This window comes from Leptinotarsa decemlineata, unplaced genomic scaffold, assembly GCF_025532065.1.
Source record: "Leptinotarsa decemlineata unplaced genomic scaffold, Ldec_3_MD MMD2_tig00000199_RagTag_RagTag, whole genome shotgun sequence".
NCBI classification, from domain to species: domain Eukaryota; kingdom Metazoa; phylum Arthropoda; class Insecta; order Coleoptera; family Chrysomelidae; genus Leptinotarsa; species Leptinotarsa decemlineata.
The window spans coordinates 13,644,559-13,660,451 of record NW_027412544.1 but is presented as its reverse complement, the minus strand read 5'-3'; the positions used below and the strand labels follow the sequence as shown (position 1 = coordinate 13,660,451).

The following is a 15,893-nucleotide window of genomic DNA, read 5'->3' as shown; positions in this document are numbered from 1 at the left end:
TAGTAGTAATAATAAACGACTTTATTGCTTCCATGTATAGAATGAAAATAATACATATATATGTGAATTTGGCCCAAAGCAAAAGGCGAAGTTCAGTTTATAAGATGTTATAAAATCAGCTCATAAACTCTTCTTCCACTTAACCTTAAGTATATCGCTAGGTGTGTTGAATTTAACAATATAAACGAATAAAAGAATGAAAGTTAAACAATTACAGCTATATCAAATCTAATTTCCATCGTATGTATATCAGGATTGCATTGAAAGCAAGTGTTTCTTATAGGCTTTCTTGAATCTTTGCAAACAGTAGGTTTGAACATGATAGGGACTTGATTGTAAATTGAACAGAATACGCCACAATATTTCTAATCTGAAGATTGGGGGTGAAAGGGTTCCTTCATATCGCAGCAAAAGAGAAACAGACCTAAAAATCAGAAATCGGTACTCACCAGAAGTGCTGTCGACATTATTAGAGTTGAGTATAGTGATATATCAGATCTATAACTTTTTCTGAAAATAATCTCAACATATATCATTCGTAAATCAAGCTCTTTCGATGAAAATATATAAAATTCTGTGATTTTCAAATCGCTTTCAGGTGTAATAAGTTAAAATAATTCATGGACTCGCTATATTTTATTAAATTATTATACTCTCAAGTTAGTTTCTTAGCAGAATTCCGAAAACTATTGACACAATTGGTACACTTTTGTTAATTTCCTTCGAAGCAAAAAAAAACGATTGAAATTGAACACCAAATGCCAGGAATCTTCAATAGTTTAAATTTACCGGGGTATATTTTCATGAGAGTTTATGAGGAAAAAAAAGTTCTGGCTTTCTACTTCTCTATCCTTATACGAAAAATGTGGGAATCTTCCTTTCCTTGAGAAATTCCAAAATTTTTTTGTATGAAGATGAAGAAGTAGAAAGCTAAAACCTTCCTTTCCCTTATAGTATTCTTGTAGCGCGCAAATACATATCACATCGTGCGTTTAATTTTCCAGAACAAAATCTGTCAAAGTTGGAAATTAGGAAAAAAAGCAAACATTAATTGTCGTTGTTGTTAAACTTGAAACTTCGATAGTCTCTTTTATATTGTACATACATATATGCTTACAATTTTATTTGTCATTGCTTGTCCAGAAAGAAAGTTATAGATATGAGAGCTGGAAATTTCGTTCTCTACAAAGATCTAGAAAAATCCAGAACTTTCAATAATATTCAAAAGCAATCTTCGAAAACCCGGAACATTCTGGAACGTGGTGGAATATTCGGGAATAGTCTGCAGCTAGTACTTTTTTAGATTTTTAGGGAAAAACAATTGAGAGTGGCTAAATGATTTGAAAAAACTGTTATTGGTCATGGTTTACAGTGATGTTAAACTCTGAAATTCCAGAAATATACATATACAATATATATACAATTTAATCAGATTCAGGAAGGACGCTGTCATTTTGATATGGCGAAGAAGACTTCTACGTACTAGATGTAATAGAGAACCAAACGTCAAAGCTATTTTCCGAGATGGTTGGTCGTGGACTGCAGATTTTTATGCAAGGCGTTTCGTATTCGACTGCGGTAGATATTATCAAAGACAATGAAGCAACGAACATGAGATGTTTTAACATAGTTTTATTTTTTTTCTTTGATGAAGTAATAAACGTGAGATGGGTCAACCTTGAAATGTTTCTCAACCTATTTATATTTTGGTGTTCGCTCTCTTATTTCTGAGAGATAATGTTCTTATTTGTTTTCTGATACTGAATATAGAAAGGATGTATCGTTAGTTTAGTGTTATTCAATAGTGTCTTATTAGAGTCCCAACAGTTTTTGTGAAAGTTCAATATCTTGATTACATAAAGTGATTAATTTACAATCTAAGACATTTTCATTCTCAACCTGGAGTGAAAATTACGTTCTTCAGATACCAATATTTCATATACTCATGTATTATGAGTGAAACTGTGGATGATAAATTGGTTAAGGCTTTCGCGGTCTAGTTTTTCAGTGTTAAGATCTTCATTCGAGTTTGAAGACCGTCGTAGTTTGGAACTGTATTATTATCTTCACTATCCTTAAATCCATTCGTTTGTCAAATATCGCGATTCAATTTTTCAGAAGCTATTTAAGGGAGCGAGTGCAAATATTTTATTGTATCCAATCCTTTGAACAGGAATCGCGGTGTTCCACAAGGCTCGATTTTAGGTCCTCTTCTATTTATATTTCATACTTCGAACTTCTTCAACGTAGTTAAATACTTAAAAATAAACTTATACGCCGATGATACCCATCGGACATGAATACCGCAATGTAGATGCTAAATGAGGACATATCGTCATTGATTTCTACCTCTACGCAGCATTCTCTCCAAATAAATGCTAGTAAAAATTAAAAACTGAACAATAGTTCAACACTTATCATTCCATACAACGGATTTTAAATCCCCTGGAGCGTAGGGCCACACCGGTGTCCCGTCAATACTGTAAAAGTGCCGTAGATGATAATAAAGCAGTCTTAGGGCCTTGTTATGTCGATGGATATAGACTACATATGCTGGACATTCTATTATTGACATTATCAACTGCACCACTCTTCTCGTCAAGCTCTTCACCAACCAAATTGGTGTCGTCAGGAGTTGAATCAGTTCTGCAGTTGCAGTTTTGGTGTTTGAAAGCAGAGGCTGTTCTGACGTGAAGAAACATCGTGATGTCTTTCAGGATTTAAGATGGCCATCCTAATGATGGGTTATTACATTCCGTATAATTTCGAAAATTAATTTTTAAAAACGTCTCGAACAAGAAATCAATGTAGCAAGGAGGCTTCAGAAACCATTGAATAGGTATGGAAATATGCATTTCTATTCATTTATGATTGAACGATGTCACCAGATTGAACGCTATGATAATGTGAACACTTGACAATAGAAAACAACGAAAAAGTTGAAAGCTATCGATGACAGGACGGTGTTGTTCGAAGAGCTCAGAATGAAGGGAGAAAGAAGTTATGTTTTTGAGCTACTGAGAAATCATCAGCCATTTCGTTATAGAATTGGTTATAGACTGTTCATCTTCTAATATTCTTTAGATTATTCTCTTCTTCATGTAACCAAACAAATGATAATGACTTGAATTGGTGAAGTGAAGGTGAAGGTGAAGTTTTTATTTCATCCCAACAAATTTTTACAAACTGAATGTTTGGGAAAGTTGAGGTTAACTTAGACTGGAAATAATTGTAAATTTCTTCGAAACATGAAATAATCCCGAAGTTCATACTAACACCATTACTTTGGGTAATACAAACATGGGAGATCTATGTTTTTATGCAAACCTTTCAATACTGTTTTTTTGATACTTGGTATTATCGCTATCATTCAGATTTTTGTGTTGAATAATTATTTTTTATGTTATTTTTATATCTTCTCGAAAAAAGTCGTCATATTTCTTAGTGTACAGTTGTTGAAATCACGTCTTCTAAATTTTTATTCGGTGTGGGACAATAATGTTCAGTTAGATACTCACTTAAAACATTTTTGAAATTAGATGGGGATAATGATTAGAAAATATTGTAGAAGTCCCCAAAACTAAACCATTTGCATAATCCATGCATATCCAGTTGGAAAATATTCACATAAATCTCTAATATATGCATACACGAACAAATAGTTACAAACCATGTCTTGGAATTGATAATCATAAACGGTTTTAATGCTTCTCGGAAACTGATATATTACATATTGCAAGGATAAATCAAATATTTGAAGAAGTTGAATCTGATATAGTCCCAGTGACTAATTCTGTTTACATCCACTGACTGAAGAGGAGATCACCGCGAAGAAGTAATAAGAGAAAGAGAAAATTGAAATACAGGAAACAAAAGATGAAATACTTCAGGGATGTTGATAAATCAAAGAAGCCTGTTAGGAATTTCTGAAGACATGCGTTGAGTTAATTCAGGTTCTTCGGCAGTAATGCAGACATACAATTTATGTTTACACAGTTTGTGATAACGGCTTTATTGTCTTATCGAATTCAACCTCAGTTAAGAAAGTACAGTAGATTGTTGATCCAAAGTGTGAATTTAAAACAACTACACTTATTAATTTGAAATTGGGCAATACATTGCACCAGGAACTCCAATATTTATATAATGAGAAGTATTTTTTCAGAGTTTGGTTATCGAGACTTTTTGAAAACACAGATACAGATTTGTGTCTGAATTTATACAGAGCAGGCACAATCTAAAGGAAACTTGTTATGTATAAATGATGATTAAAGTAGTTAATCAGAAAAATTCTTCCCCCAATCGCTTCAATATTCATTATGCATTATTCTAGAAACCAATTACATATTACATATATAACATGTTTTCGAAATGGCAGAGTGAAATCGGAAATGCCAACAATCGATGGCAACAATTATTATGGTCCAGAAGTTATACATCCATAGCAAGTACTTTTTCTCCTCTACATTTGAAATTCTCCGATGAATATTTGTCTAGCCCAGATTTCATTTCATATTCCGTTTCGCCAACCTCAAGGAATGATGTACCTTCTCCTTGTAGAATTGAGTTTGGGGTCATGCAGAAAAAGGCATGGTAAATACTACTTCGATGTTTTAATTTCAACCTTCATACACAATATACCTTTTGAACGAAAAATTTAGGATGAGTTATTTCAGATCTGTCTTTATTTTTGAAATTGTTGACAGATTTTAGATGAAGACTTGGCTGTTGCCCACCTAATTTTAATATTGAAATAAGAAATAAAGTAGTTCATTCACTAAATGCTCGTTTTATGAATTAGATTGCAGTGGTGCAGTTGCTGCCAAATTCTAATCTTGTATGTTATATGAACGATACACCTGGAATGAATTATTTAGTGACAGGCTTCAGGAATGTTCAACATTTCCTACAAATTGGAGTAGTATTAGTCGACGTCGTTGATGCCAGTGTTGAATTAACAGATTTTTCCTCACTTGAGTATTTGATTCATCATTTGATAACGCTGGCAACAAGGACCCAAAGGTAAAATTTTCACCCGTTTTTTAAAAGATGTTAGGTGCATATAACGACAATTTTTGCTGAATAAACTACAATGGTATTTTGGAAAATGATATAAATTAAGATTTTTTATTTATTGGTTGAAAAGTACAAAGGTATATAGTCGATACCCACTAAAATGAGTCAGCGCAGAAACGTAAAATCGTGTTAAAAGACTTCCCCCACCTAAGTCATATTTCGCATTGTCAGAAGCGCAACAGTCAGAAGTAAATAGTTATAAGTTAGGTCGTAAATAAAGTTATAATTTAAAAGGGCAATTTTACAAGTTTTAAATTACTTTGAAAGTAGAATGGATGAATCGGACACTTAATGGTAAAAATTAAAACATCGCAAGCAACAGGTAAATCACTTTAAATTATAGTTCAATAATATTTATTGAGTTCAGGGTGACCAATTTTTTTATTTTCATTAAATAACTATTAAATAAACATAGACCATTAGATAAACATATTTTTTTAATAAATAGCCAATCACAATTAAATAATTTGTAAAAATTGATGAGGGAATCGGGAATTTAAATAAAAATGTTACGGTGCTGTTTTCAATTAATATTTTCAAATATATAATAGTTTGATGATTTTTGTATTAATAAATATCGGGGACTCAGTTTTTAAATGGTATGTTTTCCCACATGTTTCACTTAAAGAAATAATTAGACATACGCAACTTTGTTATTCGATTACTCAACTTGAATAACGTTCAGTTAGCTCTAAAGTAAAATACTTTTGTTACAGGAGTTTCTATCAACACAGTGTGTAGGTACAAGAAGCTCAGCGGTCATTGAAAATTTACGGCCAAATAACGCCGTATAATTCATGATTTTCAATAGACCAAAAATTGTCGAGTGAGTGTCAAAAAATTACAGCAAAAGGTTAGAGAGGATTTGGATATTTCTGCATACGAGACGTCTCTACAAAGAATTCTACGTATTCTGTGAGAATACGTTATTTACGAATAATCTAACATAACAGACAGCAAAATAGACCTATTGTTCACTTCGATGAGACATACGTGCACAGCGGACATATATCTTCAAAAAGTTGGACAGATGATTCAACCAAAAGTTTGATAATGGATATATCGAGAGATCAACGGCTAATAATCGTTCATGCAGGTGGTGAAATGGGATTTATTTTCAAGACGCCTCATTAATTTTCAAGTCTGGTACCAAATCCGGAGAATATTATTCTGAAATGATTTCCACGAATTATGGCAAATAGTTATGAGAAAAACTAATTCCAAATTCACCTGGAAATTCTATAATTGTCTGTGATAATGCCGCCTTTCATTCTGAACAAGTTAATCCAGCACCTAAAAGCAATTCAAGGAAAAATGATGAGACTAAATAGCTGATCCAAAAGAATATTCATTTTAATCCTACTTGTTCAAAACCTGAACTATATCATTTGATTGAGTCGAATAAAGAACGCTTTATAACTCACCAGTTCCACGAACTTTCACGAAAACATGGTCACACCGTTTTACGCTAACTCCATACCAACCGGATTTAAATCCCATAAAATTGATATGGGCAACTGTTAAAAACATCGCCAGACACGAAAATGTTACATTCAAACTAGAAGATGTAAAAAAATTAGTAGAGACAGAGTTTTGTAAAATTAACTTTGATGATTGAAAAAAGCGGTGTGAACATGTTGCTAAAGTAGAAGATAAGTATTAAAAAAAAATCATATCGACGATTTTGAATATAGGGCATACCAACATTCTGCAGATCTGTCAGTGACCAACTTGACAGTTCACATGGACTTCAGTTTTTGGGTTTTCCCAGATTTTCAAACAGCAAACAGTTCCACTGCATTTGCCTATCTCAAATTTATGAGTAAATCCATTTACAAATTATAGATTTATATATAAATATTAGTCAGTCAACAAAAATTCAAACCAAATTGAACTGAACATAATTTTCATTTATATTTTTTTCTAACAAAATTTTGACGTGATTATTCAACATGACTTGTTCATTTATGAACCGATGGAAGTATATCAGACACTAAATGTTAAAATAAATTCCTATAATTGCTCACTAGTTTCATTATTAGCACTATTTTGGCTATTTCTGAATACAATGTTACCAATTCCATATTTTTTGAGAAGTTATTATTTTGGTATCGATATGATTTGTCTGAAAACGTCTAATGGAGTTCAATATGGTACATAATGGTTCTGTGAAACACATATATAATGGCATTTGGATAAGTTTCAGTTTATCAGAAATGCTTTGAAATTACGAATGTGATCATCTCAGAAATCAATCCCTGTAGCAGGAAAAAGTGCATTCATCTTCATTTCGATTGAATAGGTGCTCAAAGTAAAGTCCCCCTTTTTTAATGCTATGTTCATTTTTAAAAAAGCGCAATCCAGTAGAAATAAAGATAAAACAGCTCATGGATGCGATATTCTCTGAGAAAATTCAACCTACTATTAAAGTGATCCCAATTCATTGTATTATCAACATTATCCGTGGCCTCCAGACTTCTCTCACCAAACCAGAATGCTCCCACGGGGGTTCATTAATTAGACAGGAGAGCGTATGTATAATCCTAACCTCTAGATTGGTAATTAACTTTGATCGAATCGTATGTCATGACCAGCTCATTCCGTTTCTCGTTAATCGCTGACTAATAGAGAATTTTCCCGAGACACATGCCAAAAACAAGACGCCCATAGAAAAAATAAACAAACGAAAAAGTGTATCATTCTAAAAATATTACCACATTTACAAGTCTGTTCTGCAAGATTTTATTGACGCCAGCTATATTGAAATTTAGCACGTGTCTTAAATGGATACAGATTCATCCAGTATGGTACTAGCCCAAAAAACTGATTGGAATAATTGAATTGAGGATTATCATTTGTCATAGAATAATTTCAATAAGGTATTATGAAAAGTGAATGAATTTCTAATAATGAAGAATTTGCTAAAGTGTGATGAAGGCCACCTGAAAGTTCACTCCAAAAAGTTATGGCGTAATAAATATTTCAGAAAAAACTAATTTGTCAGTAATTCGACAGATACACATCCGTTTTATCAAATGAGATGAATTCAATGAAAAAATTATGAATATGACAAGTTACTCGCAATTTTTTCGATCCATTTTTTGGCCCAATTAGATTTTTCTTCAATTTATATTGAAGAAATATTTATTTTTTTTCTTCATTACATTTGAAATAGATTTATTGACTACTCATCAGAAAATATCTTCAAAACTATTTGTGAAGTTATGAAGGAACATTTCTAGATAAAATATAATAAAAACATGAGGCGGAAATATTTCTTTATATGTTACTGATGATATGATATCGTCCTCAAAAAAATATAGGATTGTGACAAAACATGGGCACCCATCATTTCACTTCGGTCGACATCTTTGATGTTCGAGCGCATTCCAAGTTTCACGCCTGGAGTTTATAAGTCACGCCCCTAAATATTTTCATGCGGCATGCAAAATCTATATAAAGTACTCAGGAAAACCTTGGCTGACTGACACTATCAAGGAAATGATTGACTCTCAGAGATCGTACCTTCAAGAAATTTTAACAAACTCATTCTCCTGCTGCTTGAAATAGTTATAAAGATCTCAGAAATCACACAATCGGAGCTATTCATCGTGGGAAAAAAACAAACCTCGATTTTATTCTTACGAAGGAAAATTCTGAAGCGATTTGAAACACATATCACTAGAAGTTTTGAGAAAAAGTAACAGTACAGAAATCCCGAATAACGAATAATGACGCAAACCTTATTAACATAAACTTCAGTTCAATTCCCCAACCTGAGTGTTCATACTATCAAAATTTAATTATTAAAACGATACCGTTCCCAAACCGTCTCAAAAGTAAAGCAGGCGGCTCAGAAAATATGTCACCACTGATGATCCAACTCTTGACTTCGACATCCTGTGCGATAACCTCAGCTTCTTCCGTTTTTCTGTGAATGCGTTGTCTCTGGTTAGAAATTACTTATCGAAGTAGACTCAAATAGTTATGGTGGACGGTATCAACTCACAGACTCTGCCCGTAACCCAAGGTGTTCCTCAAGGATCCATCCTTGGTCCTTTACTATTCAGCTTATATATTTGTGATATGTGTATATGTGCCGGTGAAAAATGCAACATTCATCATTACGCAGATGATACTCAACTGTGACTCTCTTTTCACTTCCCTGACACTGATTCTGCTCAAAACCTTACCAATCGTGATCTACAGACCATATTTGATATTTTATCAGCTCATGAATTGAAGTTAAATTCCAATAAGTCGGCAGTAATGATCTTTGGACCGAATAGATTGCGATATATTGCTAAAAATAGTCTTCATATTCATATAAATGGTGACGTTCTACCTTTTGTAACTGAAGCAAAAAAATTAGGTCTGTGGTTTGACTCTGAATTGCGCTTTACAAAACACATTAGCCTGTTTCCAAATCGGAACTTACTCACCAAACAACGCAAACTAAAACTATGTGAGGCGCTATCATTTCGAAAGTTTTATATTGCGATAGCAATATGGCCCGGCGTTACTTCAATCTGATTCATTCTGTCTTCAACGAATCGAAAATAGTTGCAGTTTTCTTTTGACATTCGAAAATACGTCCACATATCACCGGTTATGAAGGAATCAGGTTGGCTGCTACTAGAGAAACTCAGGACACTGCACCTACGCACAAACACAAATAAAGTCTTGAACACCGGAATGCAACATCATTTGAAAAAAATTGAATTCTTTTTTAAATATTATCATATTTTCTACTAGAAATAGGTCGGTCCTGGTCATTCCTAAACACAGGTCTTTTGCTTTTACTCGCAGCTTTTCATACAACGCAGCTAAATTCTACAATCTCCTGCCCAGTGAATCCAGATCTTACACGATGAAAAACTTTTGATGCCGTTTACGCAGAAGATTTGGTAACCGAATAAATATTATTTTTTGAAGATGTATGTATGTACTGTAATTTTCTTTTATTCATTTCAAATTTAATTTTTTTTTTCGACGGTTGAGTGTAAAATCAGCTTTGCTGGCCCATTCACCTCAATATTTTTTTGTCTATTCTGTATGTTCTGACTTCAGGTGAATAAAGACGTTTCATTTCTGTTATAATTATCATGAAACGTTTGGTTCTCCAGGTTGCATTCGACTACGTCCTACCAACCTGGATGTTGTTCTCTTCAATCGTAACTTCGGCCGTAAAAGTCTATGCTCTCATAAAGAGGAAGAACCTGAGAGTGATTAATTTCAATAAACATGCACAAGCAATTCAAAATAGTCCCTTAGGAGCTCCAAGCGTTACCTGTGTATTTTGAATAGAATCTAGTTCCAGGGTCTACTTAGGGGATAAGTTTCATTTATGTGAGCATTATTCTGAAGCAGATTCAATTTGCGCTCTATGAAACATTAAGAGTTGTTGAGCTCTGTACGGTTTTCTGGTTCGACATTTCTGAGCAATTGATTTTGCTATAGCAGTGACGTGATTATGCCAAAACATTAAATTCTACTTGGTTTCTGTTATCCCAAACTGCAATTTTTTCTATAGCTTCACTGAGATATAAAATTACTTGTTTTGGCCATGAAGGTGCCGATCGGGCATCCAAATGGAAAGAAGAAACGAGTGTGCTATCGTCAGCAAAGCAAAATACTGGATTTGTGATTTTTTCAATTGACCATTGATGTACAATAGAAAAAGTGTTGTGGATAATATGGATCTCTGTGTAAAACCAGTGTTGATATTTAAAGTGTCCGTAAGAGAACCATCTATGGATAGTTGTAAGGTCGGTGTTTAAGAAAGATGGAAAGCCACGAACGAAGATGTTCTGGCAAGCCATAACATCGAAGTTTATCACGTAAAACCGTATGCCAGACACGGTCAAAGGCTTCGAAAATATCAAGTCCTAAAGCCCGTAATTATTGGTGTTTAACTCTTTCATTGTTCCAAATGTTGGTAACCTACGTAAATCTGGGTCACCTGTTGATCGTTGCTTCCGAAAACCATATTGATGGTCGCTTAAAATATTGACACATTCCAAATGATACTCGTGCGAATTCAATGACGAATATTTGAGTACGATAAAAAGTACTTCATCAGGACCAAAAGTTTTATTGATGTTAGCCTGGCTTCAAGGATCATACATAGGAAATAGGGGTGGTGTATTTTTTTGAAAGTCAACTGTGGAGTGAGTTGCAAATTGTTGGCAAGTAAATTTGTTATTTCTATCGCTTTTGTAGCTTTGATGTATACTGACAAAGTATATTTAGAATTCATATTTTATATTTTGACAGTATTTTTTAAATTTAGAAACAATAAAAGTGCATCTCAAAAACAAAAAGTATAAATTGGTAATAATATTGGAAGATGAGGTTCAAACAATTCAGAGGCAATTGCCTGTAATTTCCTTCAACAACTGGACTATCGTTTGAATTTACTTTCGTGCTTCCAGAAATTTCTGGATATTGACATTATGATGACCCACTTGAATTAACTATTATCTTCTTGAGCAATCAGTGAAATCACCTGTTTGAATTTATATTAGATTCTTGAGAAATCTATTCGACTCGAATAGGCTGTTCAATACTAATTGCTGAAGAATTTCATTTTCTGCCACAGATTGAGCGAATACGAAGGTGAAGCGAATATTGGAGAAGCAAATTGTTAAGATTTTTTGGGACGAAAAAATAATCCTTTGCCAAATATTTTCCAATGAAGGCAGCAGATTATCAGAACATGTTCATGAGCATTAAAATTCTTACTGCTACTACAGTAAAAAAATACGCAAGCCACAAAGAGATTTAGTTGCTAATGCACCATAATTCTCACTGAATATGAAAAAGGTAAAAAGCAGTGAATTTGAACTTTCAAGCAGCATTTATCATTTATTGTTATTGAATATCGAATGATATATTAACTCATTCAACAATTTCGATGAACTATCATATGGAAATGCGTGTAGGCTAAAAACAGAATTTTCTGTGCTACTGGAAGAACAAAAGAATAATATAATTTGTGTTTGAGTAAAGCATCTATTTCCGTTTTGGCAGACTAGGCATATTATTTTTTGATATTATTACGACCATATCCATTTAGGAAAGGTTTCCCAGCTAGCGGAATCAACAACCTCAGTGAAATTTGTAACGTCCTCAACATAACATTCAGAAAAATTGTTGTTTCAGCTGATTACATTTTCTAACTAATAGGTGTTTGGTAGTCTCAATTAGTTCGAATTGAATGGCTACTTATGAATATGGAGTTTCAATATAAAAGATGCAAAGGTGCCTTGTTGAAAGAACTTCAATACGCAAGTTACGATACTTTCGAATCAGCTGACTCTCCGTAACTTCAACAATGAAGAATCCCAAAAGAGGTAGATATCAATCTTGCTGAAATGTCAGCAGCAGTTTGAAGACCACTCGTCAGTCAGTGGCGTTAGACGGATTAGATTCTAACTCTTGCAAACATTAACCGTGTTATGAAATTTTTATCTCAGGGCACTCAATCCTGGAGGGGTCATGGTGGAAACAACATTTTCATTGTGAATCACGAATAGAAGGGTTTGAGAGAAAACAGTTAGCGGCTAGATCTATCTAGATGGCTATCCATAGCCATCTAGATAGATCTAGATCACTTATAAAACGTTTTTTATGTTTTTCTGTTTATATAAATTTAGTTGAGTTCATTGGGATCATAATTTTTTTTTTATTTTCAACAGAATATTTCTGTCTTACAAAAATGTGTGTGAATTCAGACAATATATTACTATTTTCGTATTTATCATACGAGAATTATCTAAAATCAATCCTGTAATCACATGCCGCAGAATCATTGTTCCCTGTGAAAAGATGAGCACAATCCCAAATGAAGAGGTATTTTTTATACAAGTTTTTGGCACTAGTAAAAATATATTTACGTCATGCAAAATAGAAAGTTTGGGCTGTAGTTTGTAAAATCTGTTCCAGAACACTTCGTATATTTCTTTGGGGGATTTATTTCGGGAGTGACTCTCTTCGACATTGACACGACAGCTGCTCAGTGCGTTTCTGTACTTGGACACATATGTTCGACAGAAATGTCTTTGCATACCACGATACTCCAAATCGGTAAGGGGATTGGCACATCGTTCGCTAAAACTGAAAAATACCTGCCGTTTATGTAAATTATCTTTATTGAGTGTTAACAATCGAAGGTCTGGTGTGCTCTGAATTTCAAATAGGAGATATAGAGCTAGTACGCACACTTGGTAACGGAATTTCTCGAAGGAGTAGTTCAATAGGTAATCAGGAACTGAACGTTTCATTTTCTACAGTTACCTTGGTAGTAATTCTTTGAACAAAAAATAAATGTAGGTGAAAAATTTCAGAAAACACGTTCTGGTATTATTGAATAGAACTGCCTTCAAGTAGGAATATATCTGAAAGAATGTCACTATTTTTATTCGGAGAAAAACTCAGAATGTATGAACCTCTGAAGGGCGAGCGAAATATCAGGAAGAAATTCCAAAATCGACGGCCTTCAAATCCAAGTGAAAACAGTGGTACTGAAAATCTCGGACGCGAAAGCCTTAACCATTTGATCTGAAGAAATGTTACAAAAAAGTAACAAAAACCATGAGGCTTCAATCTTGGATGAATCAGAAAGTTTTCCATTTATCAAAATGTATAGGAGTGAACTCTGTCCATCAAAGCAAGATCCAAAACGCTATCATGCATAGTGCACGCAGGAACAACAATATATACATATCTATATATATTATCCTGGCCTGAAGATTTTTCTCCGTAGCAATCTTGGTGTTTTCGAAGCTTATTGTGTGGCCTGTTTCCTGGTGGTGTTTGAAGAGAGATGATGCTGGATCTGATTTGGGAACAGCTAGCTCATGTTCATAGGCTCTATTGGAAAGTTTTCTATTGGTCTGGCCGATGTAAGTTCTGAGGCAGTTTGAACATGGTATTTCGTATATGCCCTGTGCTTTATTGCGTATCGTGTCCTTGGATGTTCTTAACATAGTGGATATTTGGTTGTTGGCTGTGAATACTGTCTTTACGTTATGTTTCTTCAAAATTCGGCTCACTTTGTCAGTGATTCCATGGATGCAGGGGAGAAAAGCTTTTGTCTGTTCCTCGGGTAACTCGTGGGGTGATGTTTATGTTTGCTGTCGTTGGATGGATCTTTGTATTTGGGAGGCGGGATAGTCGTATTGGTGAAGGGCGACTGTGAGTTAGTATAGTTTCCTGGATCTATTGTGGTTGTCAGCGAGTCTTATAAAACGATGTATGAGGGAATTCAGAACGGAATTTAGCTGGGCAGGATGATGATGGGACTTGGCAATGAGGTAGCGGTTAGTATGGGTAGGTTTTCGGTAGACCGTGTGTGAGAAGGAGTTGTTAGACTTTGTGATGAGAACGTCCAGGAGAGGGAGTGAGTTATTATTTTCAACTTCCATTATGAACTTTAGGTTGGGGTGTAAGAAGTTGATGTGGTTCAGGAATGCATGAAGATTTTCGGATCCATGGGGCCATATAACGAAGACGTTATCCACGTCTTCCATGTAGAGGTTTGCAAGGACTGGAGAGAGAGGAGAACCCATTGGGGCGCCTTTGACTTGTTTGTAGTATTTGTCCTGAAAACGGAAATATATGCTGGACATGCAGTGGCTGATGAGGTTGATCGTATCTTGTGGGATTTGATGTTTTGTTTTGAGAAGAGACAAAGTTTCAGTTACTGGGATATTTGTGAAAAGGGACATATGATGAGGATTGTTCGGTTAGTGGTTGAACGGTATTTGCAAGATACTTGGCCAGGGCGTGTGTGGGTGAACCAAATGCGCTTACGATGGGACGAAGGGTGATGTTTTGTTTGTGTATTTTTGAAAGACCATTCAAGCGGGGTGTACGAGAAGATTTCTCTCTTGGAATGAGAGGTTTCATCCTCTCAGTGGAAATGTTGGAATTATTGATGAGTGCTTTGGTCTTCTGTTCAAGGTATACGGTTGTGTCTCTAGCGGTTATTTGGTATTCCGGAGAGTCGAGTAATGTCGTCAATTTGTCGATGTAGTCTGTGGTTTTGAGAACCACCGTGGCATTGCATTTGTCTGCTTGAAGGACGACTATATCTGGGTTGTTGTACAGGTTTTTGAGAGATTGTCTTTCAGCTCGGGTAACATTGGATTTCGGAACTTTTGCTCTCCTTAATGTGGTGGCAAAGTCTTGACGTGCTGCTTCAGCTAGGTTTTCAGGTAGGTGAGCAATGGCCGATTCTGTTTGGGTAATGATGATTTCGATGGGAACAGATCTGGGAGTTATGGAGAAGTTGAAGCCTTTAGACAGGATACTGGGAGTGTTATCATCCAATGGGGTATTGGAGAAGTTGTAGACTAGGACGGGGGGATCGGAAGCGACTGGCTGAGGTGTTTCTCGTTTTATAAGTGAGTCTAGCTTTCTTAACTGAGTGTTTTTGTTTTCACTGATGTGTCCGGCTTTTTCATAGTTTATCCTGAGAAATGTGTCTCAAATCACTGGATGAATTTTTTAATTTCATAAACGTCCGTAACATTGGTACAAACTCAAGTCGTGTAATGAAGATCACGTCTGATGTTCTGAATGGTTTTTCGAATGAAGGCAAAGCTGGATCGGCCAAGAATTCGTCTAATTTCTTCAGCTTTATTGTGATATTTGATTTCGAATGCCTTAGGTAAGACTTGATGTGTTCTGCAGGTCTTAAGGAATGCGAGGTCACAGAGGAGTTTGGTCTTTCGAGTGAGTAATGTGGAATATGTTTTTGTGTCTTTGAGATTACGACCTCGTAATATATATATATATATATATATATATAT

General features: G+C 34.7%; 2 protein-coding genes across 2 annotated transcripts in view; both read right to left on the bottom strand.

The window, feature by feature from the left end:
• The window catches only part of stumps (DBB domain-containing protein stumps), a 148,445-nt gene that overhangs the window by 125,856 nt on the left and 6,696 nt on the right, over positions 1-15,893 (bottom strand). The gene's annotated exons all lie outside the window — the stretch shown is intronic.
• LOC141481538 (uncharacterized) lies at positions 14,280-15,613 on the bottom strand. Its single transcript, XM_074173163.1, has 3 exons — positions 15,603-15,613; positions 14,893-15,553; positions 14,280-14,681 (listed from the first exon to the last, which is right to left on the bottom strand). Exons 1-3 carry the CDS (start codon positions 15,611-15,613, stop codon positions 14,280-14,282), a joined length of 1,074 nt encoding a protein of 357 aa, XP_074029264.1.